Genomic DNA, 16,729 nt, shown 5'->3' on the forward strand with positions numbered 1-16,729 from the left:
CTCACTTGCATTAAGCAGCAATTATTTATGTCAATACCACTACAGCATGTCAGACAAAAGTTTTCTCTTTCTTTTATTGTTTAGTTTCGTTTTCTGTTGGGTGCTAATCGCACCATATTTTCTGAATGTAATCTCCTGTATGATTGTCTATACTCAATAAACTTTATTTCTGATTAAAAGAAAAGCAACAGGGAAAAAAAGAAAAAAGGGAGAGGAGGGTCTACCCAGGGCTCGTTAGGGAACCGAGATATATCAAATCCACAGGTCCCATATTTTATCAAACTTCTTAGTCTTGTTATGAAGTATATGGGTGACCTTATCATTCACCATAAGCCATTTAAGCTAGCTTTTTACATAATCAAAAGGAATTACTGACTGTTTCCAGTGTCTAGCAATAGTAATTCTTTCTGCCAACAATACGAGGGGGTGCTGATAAGTATTGAGCCTTACCCAGAAAAAAATTGAACTAGGAAGCTTTAAATTGCAGGGTGTACTGGCCAAGGAAGGAATGTCCACACATACAGTATTTTGCTGTACTTTACTGATAGAATTCTGGAAATTGCATACAGTCTCATCACATCGACATACAATCTGGAGACACTTAACACTACACAGTCACTCACATTTCGTGGATGGTCCTCAGTAGTCACATGTGAAAGATTATGCAGCACTTTGGCAGCCATCTTTACAGTCTCTCCTTCCACCCAGGGTCCTTAGTACTCACAGGATTGTGCTCTCAGTGGTCACCTCCTCCATTGGTACACCTCAAACAGGAGCCTCCAGGGAAGCAGTCTCACACAATGAATTCTTGGTCTCTCCTGAAATGCCTTTTGCAATTTGTTCTAGCCCCCACTTCCATAAGGGACATAAAAGACTATAGACAGCTTTTCCTGGGTATAGGCCTACTCCTCGTGGCCTCCTGCCCTGTCCAGGGCCTAGGCATGCCAGTTACAGTCACATAAATGAAGGGTTGTAAGCTCTCATGTCCCAACTGCTCTACTGCGCCTCCCAACCTAGTTTAACCACTTGCTTACTGGGCACTTAAACCCCCCTCCTGTCCAGACCAATTTTCAGCTTTTAGTGCTGTCGCACTTTGAATGACAATTGCGCGGTCATACAACACGGTACCCAAATGACATTTTTATCATTTTTTTCCCACAAATAGAGCTTTCTTTTGATGGTATTTGATCACCTCTACGGTTTTTATTTTTTGTTAAAAAAAATTTAAAAAGACAGAATTTTTTTTTAAAAATTATATTTTTTTTATATTTTGTTATCAATTTTTGCAAACAGTTAATTTTTCTCCTTCGTTTATGTACGCCGATGAGGCGGCACTGATGGGTACGGAGAGGTGGCAGTGATGGGCACTGATGGGTGGCGGTTATGGGCACTGATGGGTGGCGGTTATGGGCACTGATGGGTGGCAGTGTTGGGCACTGATTGGGCACTGACTGATGGCAGCACTGCTAGGTGGTACTAATAAGTGGCACTTGTGGGCATTGATAGGTGGCACTTGTGGGCATTGATAGGTGGCACTTGTGGGCTTTAATAGGTGGCACTTGTGGGCTTTAATAGGTGGCACTTGTGGGCACTGGCAGATGGCACTTGGAGGCACAGATGAGGCATCTGTGCCTCCTTCCTCTTCGGGACCGATGTCCCTTTGACATGAGCCGGTGATCGGCTTTTTTTTTCCTCCTCACGCTGTCAGCGTGAGGAGAAAACGAAACCGATCACCGAGCTTTTGTTTACATCATGTGACCAGCTGTCATTGGCTGACAGCTAATCACATGGTAAGGGGCCGGGACCGGCCCCTTACTCGGATCTGTGATCACCCGAGTCTCCGTGACTCGGTGATCACAGCGTGCACACCGCGCGCCCTGCAGGGTGCGCGCGGTGCGCGTGCATAGGGGAGGACGTCATATGACGTCCTCCCGGAGATTGAGGTCCGCGCTGTAGCCGTCATTCGGCTATGGCCCGGACCTCAAGTGGTTAAAACAGGGCTCTGACTCACTCATGACTTCACTGCAGGAGGGCTTTATCTAAAAGGGGCCTAGCACCTGATGACTTTACCTAAAAGGGGCCTAGCACCTGATGACCTTACCTACTGTAACCAGACACTATTCTGGTACAGAGCCACCTAGTAGCAAAGTAGCTAACTGCACCTGCATACATGCTTAAGGAGGGGAAGGGGGACATACGCATATCCCCTTCTTTCCTCTCCTGCCAGGTTGCATGCTTGGATAAGTGTCATGTATGTATTTTGAGGAGGATCCTTTTTTGCTCAGGGACCCCCATTAACATTTATACCAGACCTTCATTTAGGGTCATAAGATCTGTATAGATGAAGTGAAACCCTGGCTACTAGTTTAAAAAGAGAAGTAACATTTGAATATTTCACATATTAAAATCTCTGCTCTCAAATAACAAAAAAAGGCTTTTGTTTTGGTACATGTCCCCCAGGGCAGTGCCCAGCCCCCTGTTTGTTTGACAATCCCTTGCCTATTAGCACTGAAAATGGCCATTACTGATATCTAAGATCTGGCTGCTATTGACTTTTGGATTCAGAATGTGAACTTCAGGAAAGTTTGCAGAACCCACCCCAAACCGGACCCGGGTACATTCAGCTCATCACATAAATCATGTCTGAATAAATAAATTGTGTCTGCAGCACAGATAAGGGGGATTATCTGAAAAGAAAAGAAGATCTAATGTGCAGGACGGGAATCAGTACAAGGAGGTGACTTATCAACCTATAACGCCACTCATCTCCCATTCTACTCTGGACCATGACATCACTAATCTCCCGCCCTGCTCTTGACCAATCAGTGTGCAGTAACAGAGGAGACATAACAGAAGAATATATTATGGCTCACCTGTGCTGATCTCTGTAGGAGTGTCCTCCTCTTTGAACGTCCTCGTCATTCCAGCCTCCTCCGTATATTGCTGATCATCCCTCACATACGTCTCTTCTACTTCACCCTCAACTTTCATGTTCATCAGATCTTCACCCTAAACCAACAGAATGGCAGAAAATATAATCTGTAAAATAGAAGTATTTATGATGTGAGATCACATAGAAAATATCATCCTGTAGAGTCCACACATCATCTCCACATGAGTTCAATCACTTTATGTTCCAGATCCTCAACTCCACCTACCTGATGATGGTGAGGGATGGTGTGATCTTCCTGTGTGGAATCCCGGGAATACAGAGGACGGGGACTTCTCTCTGGTGGGTTCCCATTACTGGATCCATCTGTAGGAAACACACACACTGACTGAATACATTGTTTCAATGCGTCTATCAGATGATGGGGGATCTAGGTGGACCCTCCGTACTGCTCTCTCCTTTACAATAAAGTCTCCTCTTACCCGGTGATGTGAGGGGCGGCTGATTGTCCATCATGACGTCCTTGTAGAGATCCTTGTGTCCTTCTAAATACTCCCACTCCTCCATGGAGAAATAGACAGTGACATCCTGACACCTTATAGGAACCTGACACACACAATGATACAGTCACCATCCAGACACATCCCTTGTCTGTTACTGGATAATGTCCCAGAATTCCCAGCACCGCTCACCTCTCCTGTCAGCAGCTCCATCATCTTCTTGGTGACTTCCAGAATCTTCTTTTTGCTGCTTATCTCAGGTGTCAGGGAGGGAGGTGGAGGCACTGTGATGGTTATATGATCTCCAGACTTAGGAGGAAAACTCTATTCAAGTAAAAGCAGTAATATCATGTCATATTCCCAGAATCCTCCTCACCTCTCCGGTCAGGTCTGTGTTTTATTAATAGAGATAAGAGTGATGTCATGTGACCTCCCAGAATCCTCCTCACCTCTCCGGTCAAGTCTGTGTTTTATTAACCTTCACGCCCACGCTATAGCCAAAAGACAGCTACAGCATGAGCCTTAATTGCCGGGATTGCGTCCATGTACGTCCTCGTGTGAATGAGCTGCCTGCTCGCCCCCTCGGTGCACGCGCGGCACACTCTGTGTTTAGCAAGTCTACGAGACTCGACTGATCATAGATCAGAGTAAGGGGCTGACCCCTTACCACGTGATCAGAAGTCAGCCAATGACAGCTGACCACGTGATGTAAACAGAGCTGGTAGTGCCACCTACCAGTGCAAAACTGCTGCCTATCAGTGCCGCCTTATCAGTGCCCATTAGTGCAGCCTCATCAGCACACATCAATGAAGGAGAAAAATTACCTGTTTGCAAAATTTTATAACAGACCATGAAAACTGTTTTTTTTTTCCCCAAAATTTTTGGTCTTTTTTTGTTTGTTTACCAAGCAATAAAAACCAAGTAGTGATTAAATACCACCAAAAGAAAGCTCTATTTGTGTGAAAAAAAAAATTCATATGGGTACAGTGTTACATAACCGCACAATTGTCATTGAAAGTGCGAAAATTGGCCTGGGCAGGAAGAGGGTTTAAGTGCCCAGTAGGCAAGTGGGTAATAGAGATAAGAGTGATGTCATGTGACCTCCCAGAATCCTCCTCACCAGTCTGGTCAGGTCTGTGTTTTAATTATTAGAGATAAGAATGATGTCATGTGACCTCCCAGAATCCTCCTCACCTCTCTGGTCAGGTCTGTGTTTTATTAATAGAGATAAGAGTGATGTCATGTGACCTCCCAGAATCCTCCTCACCTCTCCGGTCAGGTCTGTGTTTTATTAATAGAGATAAGAGTGATGTCATGTGACCTCCCAGAATCCTCCTCACCTCTCCGGTCAGGTCTGTGTTTTATTAATAGAGATAAGAGTGATGTTATGTGACCTCCCAGAATCCTCCTCACCTCTCCGGTCAGCAGGTAGATGATCTCCAGGGTGAGGCTTAGTATCCTCTCAGTCATGTGACTCCGTTCCTCCTTCATCGTCGTTGGTGTGGTCATGTGATCTATGCAGGTTTCTCTGTAGATGGATATCAGAGAATTATCTGGACGGTATTGGTTGTACAATGAAGAAAAAGGATCTGGACAGCCGCACTCCAATATAAACGCCTTTATTGTATAAAATAACAAAAGTTCAAACAACAGAAGGGTACAGGACAAATTAGATAATGCGTTTCACACTCTTAATAGTGCTTGGTGGTAGCTATGACTAAGCACTATTAAGAGTGTGAAAGGCGTTAGTTAACTTATCCTGTACCCTGCTGTTTGAACATTTGTTATTTTATACAATAAAGGTGTTTATATTGGAGTGCGGCTGTCCAGATCCTTCTTCATTGCTACATGCTTAGCCTGCATTTGCTGCTTCCACCTTGAGGAGAGTGTCATTCTCAACACACCTCCCTGGAGCGGTAATCTTTTCTCTCCCCTGCTATTGGTTGTACAATATTGGGATGGGGATGTAAGCGATTAATAGGCGGACTCTTTACTCTCATTTTTTCCTTCATAGTGATCACTGCTGCTCTTACATCTGTAGCCCTGTCTACATTATTGGGGTGTTTAATTTTGTTCTCTCTCTTATTATCTCACCTAAACATCAATCTGATCCTCATCTGTACAACTCTGGCCTCCATTGCTCTCTAGTAGCCTGTGAGGTCAGCAGGGGAGAGTAACTTTGTCAACTTTTTTCACATAATGATGTAATGTGGTGCTACGATAAAAGAAGGAGCTCAGAAACTGCGCCATCAAACTGTCGTGTCACTGGACAATTCATGTTCATACTAGGCGCTATGTGCTACTTACTTACTTACTCATAAACATTGGGGGAATATATGTTTTCCTCTTTATTTTTAAAGGGGTTTCCAGATTCCTATAAGCCCCTTACTCTAAGATCCCCAAAACCACCAGTCAAGGGATGGTCTTCTCCTCATCGACATTGGGACAATATGTTTTTCCGGGGGATCTCACCATGTTGAGCACATGTAGCCTGGTATGGTTCAGGAGGAGAAGGGCCATATGCCCTCCCTCTTATTGGACCTGCCAGGCTGCATGCTAGTCTAAAGGTCTGGGATGAACTTTAGGGGGACCCATATTTCCTTGTTTTTTGCATGGTGTTCCCACTTGAAGTTCATACCAGCCCTAAAGGTTCTGATGTTGAATTTGAGGAACACCGTAAACTGTTCTTTATTTGATGGGGTTCTCCTTGGTATCCATACCAGACACTCATGAAGGATAAGGATCTGGTATGTATTTAAAAGGAAACCCCAACGCTGTTTTTTTTTTTCGTGGGATCCCTTGACACACAAATCTATCTCTCCACCCCTCAACTCCATCAGTCTCCTCAAGCATCACTAACTTACTAACAGACATATCTGTATGGATGTCACACCACTTCCTCAAACTCAACTTGTCCAAAACTGAGCTTATAATATTTCCTCCCCCACGTGCCTCTTCCCCTGACTTGTCTGTCAAAAGCAATGGCACAACCATCCACCCGTCCCCACATGTCAGGGTGCTAGGTGTTATCCTGGACTCTGAACTCTCCTTTCGGCCCCACATCCAATCACTTTCCAAAGCTTGCCGCCTCAACCTCCGCAACATCTCTAAACTACGTCCCTTTCTAACCAATGAAACCACAAAGCTCCTGATTCACTCCCTGGTTATCTCTCGCCTCGACTACTGCAACTCCCTCCTCATTGGCTTACCTTTAAATAGTCTATCCCCCTTCAGTCCATCATGAATGCTGCTGCCAGACTCATCCACCTTACAAACCGCTCAGTGTCTGCTACTCCTCTCTGCCAATCCCTCCATTGGTTGCCACTTGCCCAACGAATTAAATTCAAAATACTAACAATAAGTTACAAAGCCATCCACAACTCTGCCCCCAGTTACATCACTAGCCTAGTCTCAAAATACCAACCTAATCGCCATCTCCGTTCCTCCCAAGACCTCCTGCTCTCTAGCTCCCTCATCACCTCCTCCCATATCCACCTCCAGGACTTCTCCCTCTGGAATTCCCTATCCCAATCTGTCAGACTGTCTCCAAATGTATCCACTTTTAGGCGATCCCTGAAAACTTTCCTCTTCAGAGAAGCCTATCCTCCCTCCACCTAACAACTGCACTATTTTCTCCATTAGCTCATCCCCCACAGCTATTACCCTTTTGTATAACTTGACCCTCCCTCCTAGATTGTAAGCTCTAATGAGCAGGGCCCTCTGATTCCTCCTGTATTGAATTGTATTGTAATTTTACTATAGATATAGAAATAAGTGCAGCGCTATAAATTATACAAAAATGAAATGATAAATAAGAATATCAACATATAATATCCTAATAATAATAAATGTCCATTTTCAATAAATCAAAGTCCATCATTCTGTGAAACAGTTGTAATCACCACGTGGATATAGGACTAAATTAGTGACCAAACCATCCCCAAAGTAATGAAGGCGTACCATAGATTATAGACCTAAAAATAGCATACGCTACATAGGTCAAAATAGGCCTTTACTGCCCAGCGGCAATGGTATAGACGGTGGGGACCAGTAGAAGATATGTGATCTTGGAAGCCTTCACAGGAATTTAGTGAATAAAAACCAAAGTTGTGCAGACACTACCACCCAAATGAATGGAGGCTTACCAGAAGGTTGGGACCCAAAACAGAGTATGCTGTATGAGTCATGCAAGCTTAAACTGCCCACTGGCAATGGAGGGGAGATCCCAATGGCAAACAGGAAAAGAAGTCCTAGGGGTTCTTCACCGGAGTACTTTCTCCATGTAGATGTTTTAAACGTCCTCAAGCTTCAGTCTTGCACAGTTGTACAGTTTCTCACAGTGTGCATTAGAAGCTGCAGCAAGTCAAACAGAACGTGCCTGTCAGGGCTGGGCTCAGCCCTTCCTTCTCTCGAGAGCGCTATATAAATCCTGTATAATAATAATAATTACCAATCTATAGGAGTACCTCATCTAGGATAAGCATCTGGTGTAGATGAAAAGAAACCCGGCCACTTTGTTTACAGACGGAAGGAAGAGACCTAAGAACTGCCATTTACCAGTAATCTCAGCAACATTGATTATAAAATATAAATGTCAGGGTCACTACCAGAGATACAACTTGCGATAGGAGGCACTAAGCCAGGAAAAGCACCAGGCCCAGACAGCCTCACGATTCAACACTACAAGACACTATTGCCATCCCTAGGAGTACATCTCCTCAAACTACTAAATGGCTTGACCAAGGGAGGGGCATTTCACACCACTACAGTACAGGCTCAAATATCCGTTATCCCTAAAGAGGGTAAAGACCCGACGTGTTGCGGAAGTTACCGCCCTATATCCCTGCTTAATACGGAATTGAAATTGTTCACTAAAATTATAGCCACCAGATTACAAACCCATCTACCCCACTTGATACATTTAGATCAAGTGGGTTTTGTTCCTACGAGAGAGGCAAGGGACAATACCATTAAGGTTTTGAACTTGCTACACTCGGTCACACGTAACAAAATACCCAGCGTCTTTATAGGAACCGACGCGGAAAAAGCGTTTGGTCGGGTCAATTACGACATATAGGTCTGGGGAGCAACATGTTGAGTTGGATATCGGCGACATACACGACACCGTCGGCTAGAGCTCGGGCAAATGGGGTGGTCTCAGAATCTTTTCCGATCGCTAATGGCATGAGACAGGGGTGCCCGTTATCCCCCCTACTCTTCGCATTGTCACTGGAACCATTCTTGTGCCATGTGCGACTGAATCCTAACATATCAGGCATCACAATAAACCATACTCAACATAAGGTGTCCGCATACGTGGATGATCTTATGTTCACACTTACAACTCCTTCTGTCTCCCTCCCAAACTTGCTCCGGGAATTTACAACATATGGAGCGCTCTCAAACTTAAAAATCAATTTGGCCAAATTGGAGGCGATGGGTGTAGGGATACCGCAATCACGGCTTACACACCTTCAATCTAGTTTTGGATTAAAGTGGACGGCAACCGCTTTAAAATATTTGGGCACACATATCCCAGACACGTTCTTGCAACTATATAACCTCAACTTCCCACCCCTACTGAGAACAATTAGAACACTACTAAACCAATGGAACACAGGCCTACATTTACGGATAGGACGATGTAATATGTTGAAAATGACGATTCTCCCGAAATTCCTATACCTCATGCAAGCGCTACCTATTAATATCCCTCCATCCTATTTTAAACAGATACAATCTATGTTCACAGAATTTATATGGGCCAAAAAGAGACCCAGACTCTCACACAAACTTCTAATCCTACCCAAACATTATGGTGGACTAGCAGTACCGGACATCCGAGCTTATCATAAGGCGACACACTTGGTGAGGCTAATAGACTGGTATCGACACAGAGAAACCAAGATCTGGGCACAAATAGAGCAAGACCAAAGCAAGGTCCCCCTTAACAGGGCCCCCTGGTGCTACACGGATCTGCCGTCAGAAACAAAAGGACACCCACTGATTAGTAACACAATACGAATTTGTGCCCGGCTCATCTCTCCCTAATTCACCTCTATACCCCATACTGGGTAACCCTAGGTTTGAGCCGGGCATGCAGGATGCGATCTTTCGGGGTCTGGGCAATGCGGGCCTGTACCAGGCCTCCCACTTTAATGCTGGGGGACGCTGGTACACTATTGCAGAACTTTCAGACCCTGCAGGCCCGTTTCGCTTGGACTTCTTGAGGTCCCGTCAGTTAGGACATTTCCTTCACTCCCTGGAACCTCCTGACGCCAACGATCAACCCCTCGCAACTTTAGAAGAACTCTGCAACACCACAGGCACAATAACGCATACTCTATCCCTGGCATACAGTCTCCTAAACACACCGCGAGCAGATTTCGTACCCCCCGGGGTTGGTTAAATGGGAACTGGAACTAAATTGCCACTTTAGTACAGCTACACGTCAGCGCGTTCTTAGATTCACCCACAAGTCCTCCATCTGTGCCAAAACCCAGGAGACCAATTATAAACTACTATCGAGATGGTACAGAACACCAGCTCTACTCCACAAGTGTTTCCGGACAACGTCTGACCGATGTTGGCGATGTCGGGCAGACACGGGAACATTGGTGCACATTTTTTGGTCGTGCCCTGTCCTGAATCATTTCTGGCGTGTGGTGAGGGAGGTTACTCAGAAATTCACAGAGTATATTATACACATTCTTTCTCCTGCATGCATCGGACATCTCGGAGAAAGTATACAAAAAAACAGTGATTAGACATCTGCTAGACGCGGCCAAAGCCTGCATCCCTGGAAGGCCACATCCCCACCGACAATTACATCATGGTTCACAAGAGTGGAGGAGATAAAACGCATGGAGGATCTCATTCTCACGGCGCAAGATAGGCAAGAGACATTTACTAAAACTTGGCAGCTATGGAACATCTTCATATTATCAAGAGACCTTGTTTTGGCTGTGTGAGTGTACATCCTCCAACACAACACGCTTCCTACCACTCTTTCTGAACGTTGGCGTAAAATGACATGTACGTGACGTGACCCAAGAATACCCTCTTTGACACTCAGTGATAAAGGGACAAACACCCCCCCCCCCTCTACCCCTCCCGCTTTTGTCCATCTATTCTTCTTTCATATAGCTATCTTTCACCATACTATTATTTCCTGTTCTCTCTACCCACATTCGTGGGATTACCCTCTTTTTTCTTTCTTTCTTTTTTAAGGAAGGAGAAAGGAAGGGAAGAGAAAATGAAGGGACCGGGCGCATGGACCCCGACATCTAAGTTCATAACCAAACCAAGTACATATACACTCTCCCAGAGAAGTTTCTCTTTCTACACCGCATAATTATTAAAGAGACACTGAGACAGTCACTGAAGACACACGAGATGCCTTTAATGATGAAACACTTGTTATGTGTCTACCATGATTTGTTCTGCTGCCTGGAATTTTGTTTGTCTAGACATTTCTCTTATGCACCTCAATCTGTAAAAGTGAAAATATGTCATTAGTTGTACTATTGTGTAACTTGTTGGGCCATGTTGGCCATGTCTCTGTTACAAATAAACAATTTGTAGTAGGTTGTATACATCGTACAGATACACCACTTCACAGGCCGGGTCAGGGCATCCCCTAAACATGGTATTTAAAGGAAATCTGCATTTTAATGTTTCCTTTTAAGCAATACTAAAATTGCTGCTCCCTGCCAAGTGGCAAAATCTATTTCCTTAGGTACTTGTCCCCCAGGGCAGTGCCCAGCCCCCGATACCATTTGTCTGACAATCTGATGCCTATTAGCCTAGAAAACGGCCATTACTGGGTTTTTAACATTTGGCTCCCATTATCTTTAATGGGGTTCGGATTCGGCACCTGAACTTTAGTTCTGTTCTGTGCTCCCGTCTCACACCGAACCCAAGAATGTTCATCTCATCTCCACTGAGAAGGTGACACATCTCTAACATGAAGAGAATGTTCCGGCCCCGTAAATGGGGAAATGTTCTGCCCCTGAAGGGGTTAATCTAGGTTTCCACACTATATATGTGTGTATCATCATCTGCTGGAGATAAATGACATCACAGTGACTATGGAGGAAGAGGACGGACATGACGGGGGGTTACTGGGTCTAAATAGAAAATAAGATCTTATTACCTCCCTTACTGCCACTTCCAGCAATGTCTTCTCTCTACTTCCTCCTGACTCACTTCTCACCCGGAATTTCCTGTCTGTACCTGACATCACTTCCTGTCTGTATTCAATAAAGACTTCCTGTCTTGCTATAAGAGAGATCACCACCTTGTGGAGCTCAAAGGAACTGCAGAAGAAAATCCTGCAGTCCTGGCTACCCTCTTAAAGTGGTTGTATAGTCATTTTATTTACTTTTACCTACGGGTAAGCCTATAATAGGCTTACCTGTAGGTAAAAAAAATATCTCCTAAACCTTTACGGTTTAGGAGATATTCCCCTTGCGATGAGCCGCTGACTGCAGGCCGGCAACTGCCGGACCTTGCCGAGTAAGAAATCTCCCGCGCGCCTACGCGGGAGTGACGACATCGCTGTTTCAGCCACTCACAGCGCTGGAACCGCGATACCCGGAAGACACGCCGAGGCAACATGACAGCTCCCTCGGCGTGGACCAGGTAAGATACCGACGCCTCGTTCTAAGGTAAGTATTTCATAATGAGCTAGTATGCGGTGCATACTAGCTCATTATGCCTTTTGCTTTACAGGGGTAGAAAAAAAAATTTTTTTTTGCGGGTATACAACCGCTTTAAGCCTCGTACACACGATCGGATTTTCCGCAGACAAAACGTCAGAAGTTCAATTGTCAGGCTCCACCCTTTTTTGCTCCTTCTGCTAAATTCGTATTAGTAGAAGCTTTGTGAGTGTTGATTCGCGCTTTTCATTTCGCGATTTTCATTTCGCGATTTTCATTTCGCGCTTTTCAGTTAGTTTCTGAACGGCCGTTCGTCAACCAGCCATGTTGTGGAATCGGAGGAGATAACGTGTTATTTATTATTGGCCTTGGAGTTATTGCTTTGACCCAAGTCCAGGAACAGGTGGAGGAGTTCTTGGACCAAAAATTGGTTGCATTATTAATCGTGACCAATTACGTCATATGCCTTTGCTGCGGGAGTTCCAGGAGAATAATCCGGATGATTTTTGGAATTATCTCCGGATGACGGACCCCTGCTTTCACCAACTCTTGGCATTGCTGACTCCCTAAATTAATAAGCAGGACACATGCATGAGGCTTTTATTTTATTTTTTGGTTGACCCAATTTCCAGTTTAATCATAATGAAGCCGCCCTTTAAAGGTTACATATAGTGAGCTTCCTATCATGAGTTCGAAACCAAGCTCACTGCTCTAAAGTGATACTAAACAATATTGTTATTCTCCAAAATCAATACATGCACACAGTGGCGGCCCGTCCATAGGGGGCGCCCGGGCGCCACCTCCCCTCCAGGCAGTCAAAAAAAATTGAAAAAAAAAAATTGAAAATGGCTCTTTAAAAAAAAAAAATTGAAAAAAAGTCCTTAAGTGCACTGTGTTCGGGCGCTGGGCATAGTGCATTATGGGAAGCGCCACATCTATGCAATCCAAAGATTGCAGACGAGGCGCTTCATTTGCGGGGTCTTAACCCGCCTTGCAGCGCAATCCAAAGCGCCGATCGGCATCCACCCGGCGCCCATAGTATGTATTACTATGGCTGTGTGCTTTGAGTGACAGACTAGTTAGTATGTCACTTCCGGTTTTCCATGTGTCAGACCAGTGCGCCCAAGCGGAGGAGCGGACTCCTCCACTGCCGCTGTCTTCAACTTCAAAGAGAAACAACAAGCATCTAGTTGGAAATCCACAGGAGGGGGCAAAGCCGAATGATTCCACTGATACTGCCAAACCGAGCAACAGCAACACCAGTGGAGATAATAGAAGCAAGCATTGACGATCACACAAGGCTGGTCTCCTTATTTATACAGGATGGATGGATGGAGAGGCTTCACGTGGGCTGTTTGTTTAACAAGTGCCTATCGTCAATGCTTCTATTATCTCCACTGGTGTCACTGTGTCTCGGTTTGGCAGTGTCGGTGGAGGCACTTGTTAAACACACAGCCCATGTGAAGCCTCCCCATCCATCCATCCTGTAGAAATAATGAGACCAGCCTTGTGTGACTGAATACACACCGAGATAAGACCGAGATAAGACATCCTTCTAAGCCAGCGTATGGAAGGAAGGAGGCAGAGGAGGTGTCAGGACAGCTGCCTGTCACTAGCCATGGATTGCAGCCTGCTCAGGACAGAGCCTCATTAAAGGATATGTAAGTCCTCATCACTGATCTGTGTGTGTGTGTGTCCATCCCACCCAATATCTATCTTTCTATCCCTCCCACCCAGTGTCTATAGTGTCTATCTATCCATCCATCCCACCCAGTGTCTTTCTATCCATCCATCCCACCCAATGTCTATCTATCCATCCATCCCACCCAGTGTCTATCTATTCATCCCTCCCACCCAGTGTCTATCTATCCATCCCTCCCACCCAGTGTCTATCTATCCCTCCCTCTGACCCAGTGTCTATCTATACATCCATCCCACCCAGTGTCTATCTATCCATCCCTCCCAACCAGTGTCTATCTATCCATCCATCCCACCCAGTGTCTATCCATCCATCCCACCCAGTGTCTATCTATCTATCCATCTATCCCTCCCACCCAGTATCTATCTATCAATCCCACCCAGTGTCTATCTATCAAACCATCCCAACCAGTGTCTATCTATCCATCCATCTATCCCTCCCACCCAGTATCTATCTATCAATCCCACCCAGTGTCTATCTATCCATCCATCCCACCCAGTGTCTATCTATCCATCCATCCCTCCCACCCAGTATCTATCTATCTATCTATCTATCTATCTATCTATCTATCTATCTATCTATCTATCTATCTATCTATCTATCTATCTATCTCCATTTATCTGTCTGTCTACCTATTTATCTAACTATCTGTAGGCCCTATTGCGGGCGAGTGACCGGTGGGGGGGCTTAGATTGCGCCCCCCCCCCAAAAAAATGGAGCACCAGCCACCACTACATTCACACATACTATACTATACACATCCACCACGTCATGGCCCTGTAATGTATTATTCATGAAATTATTTCCTCCTGTGTTTTTCTGTCTCCTTGTAACATCCTCGCTGAGCTCCTGAACCTCTCCCCCCTTAACTTTTTGTTTACTTGGCATGAGAATTTTTCATTAATTGCATTGAGATATACAGTACTGATTTATGCACACTACAAATATCAGAGTCTATCTCAGGAGTAAATCAAGAAAGAGTTGCTGTGTTCCTACATGCAGTAAGACCATGGAGAATGAACATAGCCACCCTCTAACAGAGAGCTGGATCACAGCAGCAGAAAAAAAAGGAATTTGGAGAAGGCTGAAAGCAATAGAATAGACATTTCTGAGTTACACACTTGATTAGAACTTACTTTTTAAACCAGAGATTAGTGCCACTTTAACCCTGTTATGTTCCTGCATGGTCCTCAGCTGTACACTCTTACACTGTCCTAGTCTACAACTACTCATGCTAAGATTCCTGCATGGTCCTCAGCTGTTCACCTATAGACTGTCCTAGTCTACAACTACTCATGCTATATGTTCCTGCATGGTCTTCAGCTGTATACCCTTAGACTGCCCTAGTCTACAACTACTCATGCTATATGTTCCTTCATGGTCCTCAACTGTGCACCCATAGACTGTCCTAGCATACAACTACTCATGCTATATATCCCTGCATAGTCTTCAGCTGTGCACCCATATACTGTCCTAGTCTACAACTACTCATGCTATCGGTTCCTGTATGGTCCTCAGCTGTGCACCCATAGATTGTTCCAGCCTACAACTACTCGTGCTATAGGTTCCTCAACTGTGCACCCATAGACTGTCCTAGTCTTAAACTACGCTTGCTATAGGTTCCTGCATGGTCTTCAGCTGTGCATCCATAGACTGTCCTAGCCTACAACTACTCATGCTATATGCTCCTGCATGATCCTCAACTGTGCAACCATAGACTGTCCTAGTCCACAACTACCCATGCTATATGTTCCTGCATGGTCTTCAGTTTTGCACCTACAGACTGTTCTGGTCAAACTGTCCAGTGCTACTGCCACTGATAGAAGTGTCCTCTGCAAGTTGTGCTTCGTGTTTTGGAGTATCCTATGATTCCCCTGATTAGGGGTGGAATGCAATACATTAGGGGGAATGGCCTGGTGAGAGTCCAGGCAGCGACTGCAATTCATTCCAATACCAGTGGGTCTGCAATAATGTGCAGCTTCATGGAAATCATCCTTTGCTCAACAAGCTTTTTGGAGTATCCCACACCTCTCTACCCTCTCCTGTTACAAGTTTATTCAGCAATAAAAAAACAGCCGACTGATTTCTGAGCCAAAAGGTGCCTGGCTACCTTTGCACTGTTTTGGGAAAGAGTATTTCTTACCATCATGGTATCAAAATGTTTTTTTCTTATCCTACGGGATGGTATAAAATGCCCATTTGATCATTTGTTATGATTAAACCTTGTAGACTGCATAGTATGGCGCATATGGGGAGAGGCATAACATGCCAATGGGGTGCATAGTGAAATTTGAAACCGTTGTTGGTCAAGCTTATTGATATGGTAGAAATTGGGACAGTTGGGCTGCAAGATAGTACAGGTTAACAATTGGTTGGGAAGTGCCCCTAAGGTCAGTCATTTTTTTCAGGATACACTACTAGAGTTTATGACTGGACTGGAATGAAGAGGTCTAAAGTGCTTTGAAGGTAAGTACATGGGAGAATGCCAAAGAAGATACAGGATTTTGGGTAGCAGGATCATTTTAATTAAATGTATTCTTCCTATAACCCCCAATGGAAGTATAGCCCAGACATAGGTCCCGGCCTTGGCCATGGCATAGAGTGGTTCATTGTTTAAAAATACATAATCTATGGGTGACCTAGTGTCGCAAATACGCAGGTACGTTATCATGCTGGCTCTTGTCAGGGGGACAGACACCTGCTTCATTGTGGAAGGGAAACTATCAATAGGGAGCACTTGGGATTTATCTCAGTTGATTTTAAGACAGTAGTATTCCACAAATTGTTCAATAGTTTGAAGGGAGGCTGGTAGGGAGGGACTGAATAGAGGAGTATATCATCTGCATACATGCTGATTGTCTCAACCAGTGAGTCCTCATATAGAGGAGTAGGCTCTAATAGAGATTTCCAGTGGTTCTGTTACCAGAGTTTACAAAAGTGGGGATAATGGACAACCCTGAAGAGCTCCCTGAAACAGGGG

General features: G+C 44.8%; 1 protein-coding gene across 1 annotated transcript in view; it reads right to left on the reverse strand.

The window, feature by feature from the left end:
• LOC141121575 (uncharacterized) overlaps positions 1-16,729 on the reverse strand; it is a 167,489-nt gene that overhangs the window by 35,293 nt on the left and 115,467 nt on the right. The window contains 5 exon segments of the mRNA XM_073611210.1: positions 2,874-3,009; positions 3,159-3,256; positions 3,373-3,496; positions 3,583-3,714; positions 4,804-4,918. Of these exon segments, the coding sequence (XP_073467311.1) occupies positions 2,874-3,009; positions 3,159-3,256; positions 3,373-3,496; positions 3,583-3,714; positions 4,804-4,918 (605 nt within the window).

Source organism: Aquarana catesbeiana, unplaced genomic scaffold (assembly GCF_042186555.1).
Source record: "Aquarana catesbeiana isolate 2022-GZ unplaced genomic scaffold, ASM4218655v1 unanchor225, whole genome shotgun sequence".
Classification (NCBI taxonomy): domain Eukaryota; kingdom Metazoa; phylum Chordata; class Amphibia; order Anura; family Ranidae; genus Aquarana; species Aquarana catesbeiana.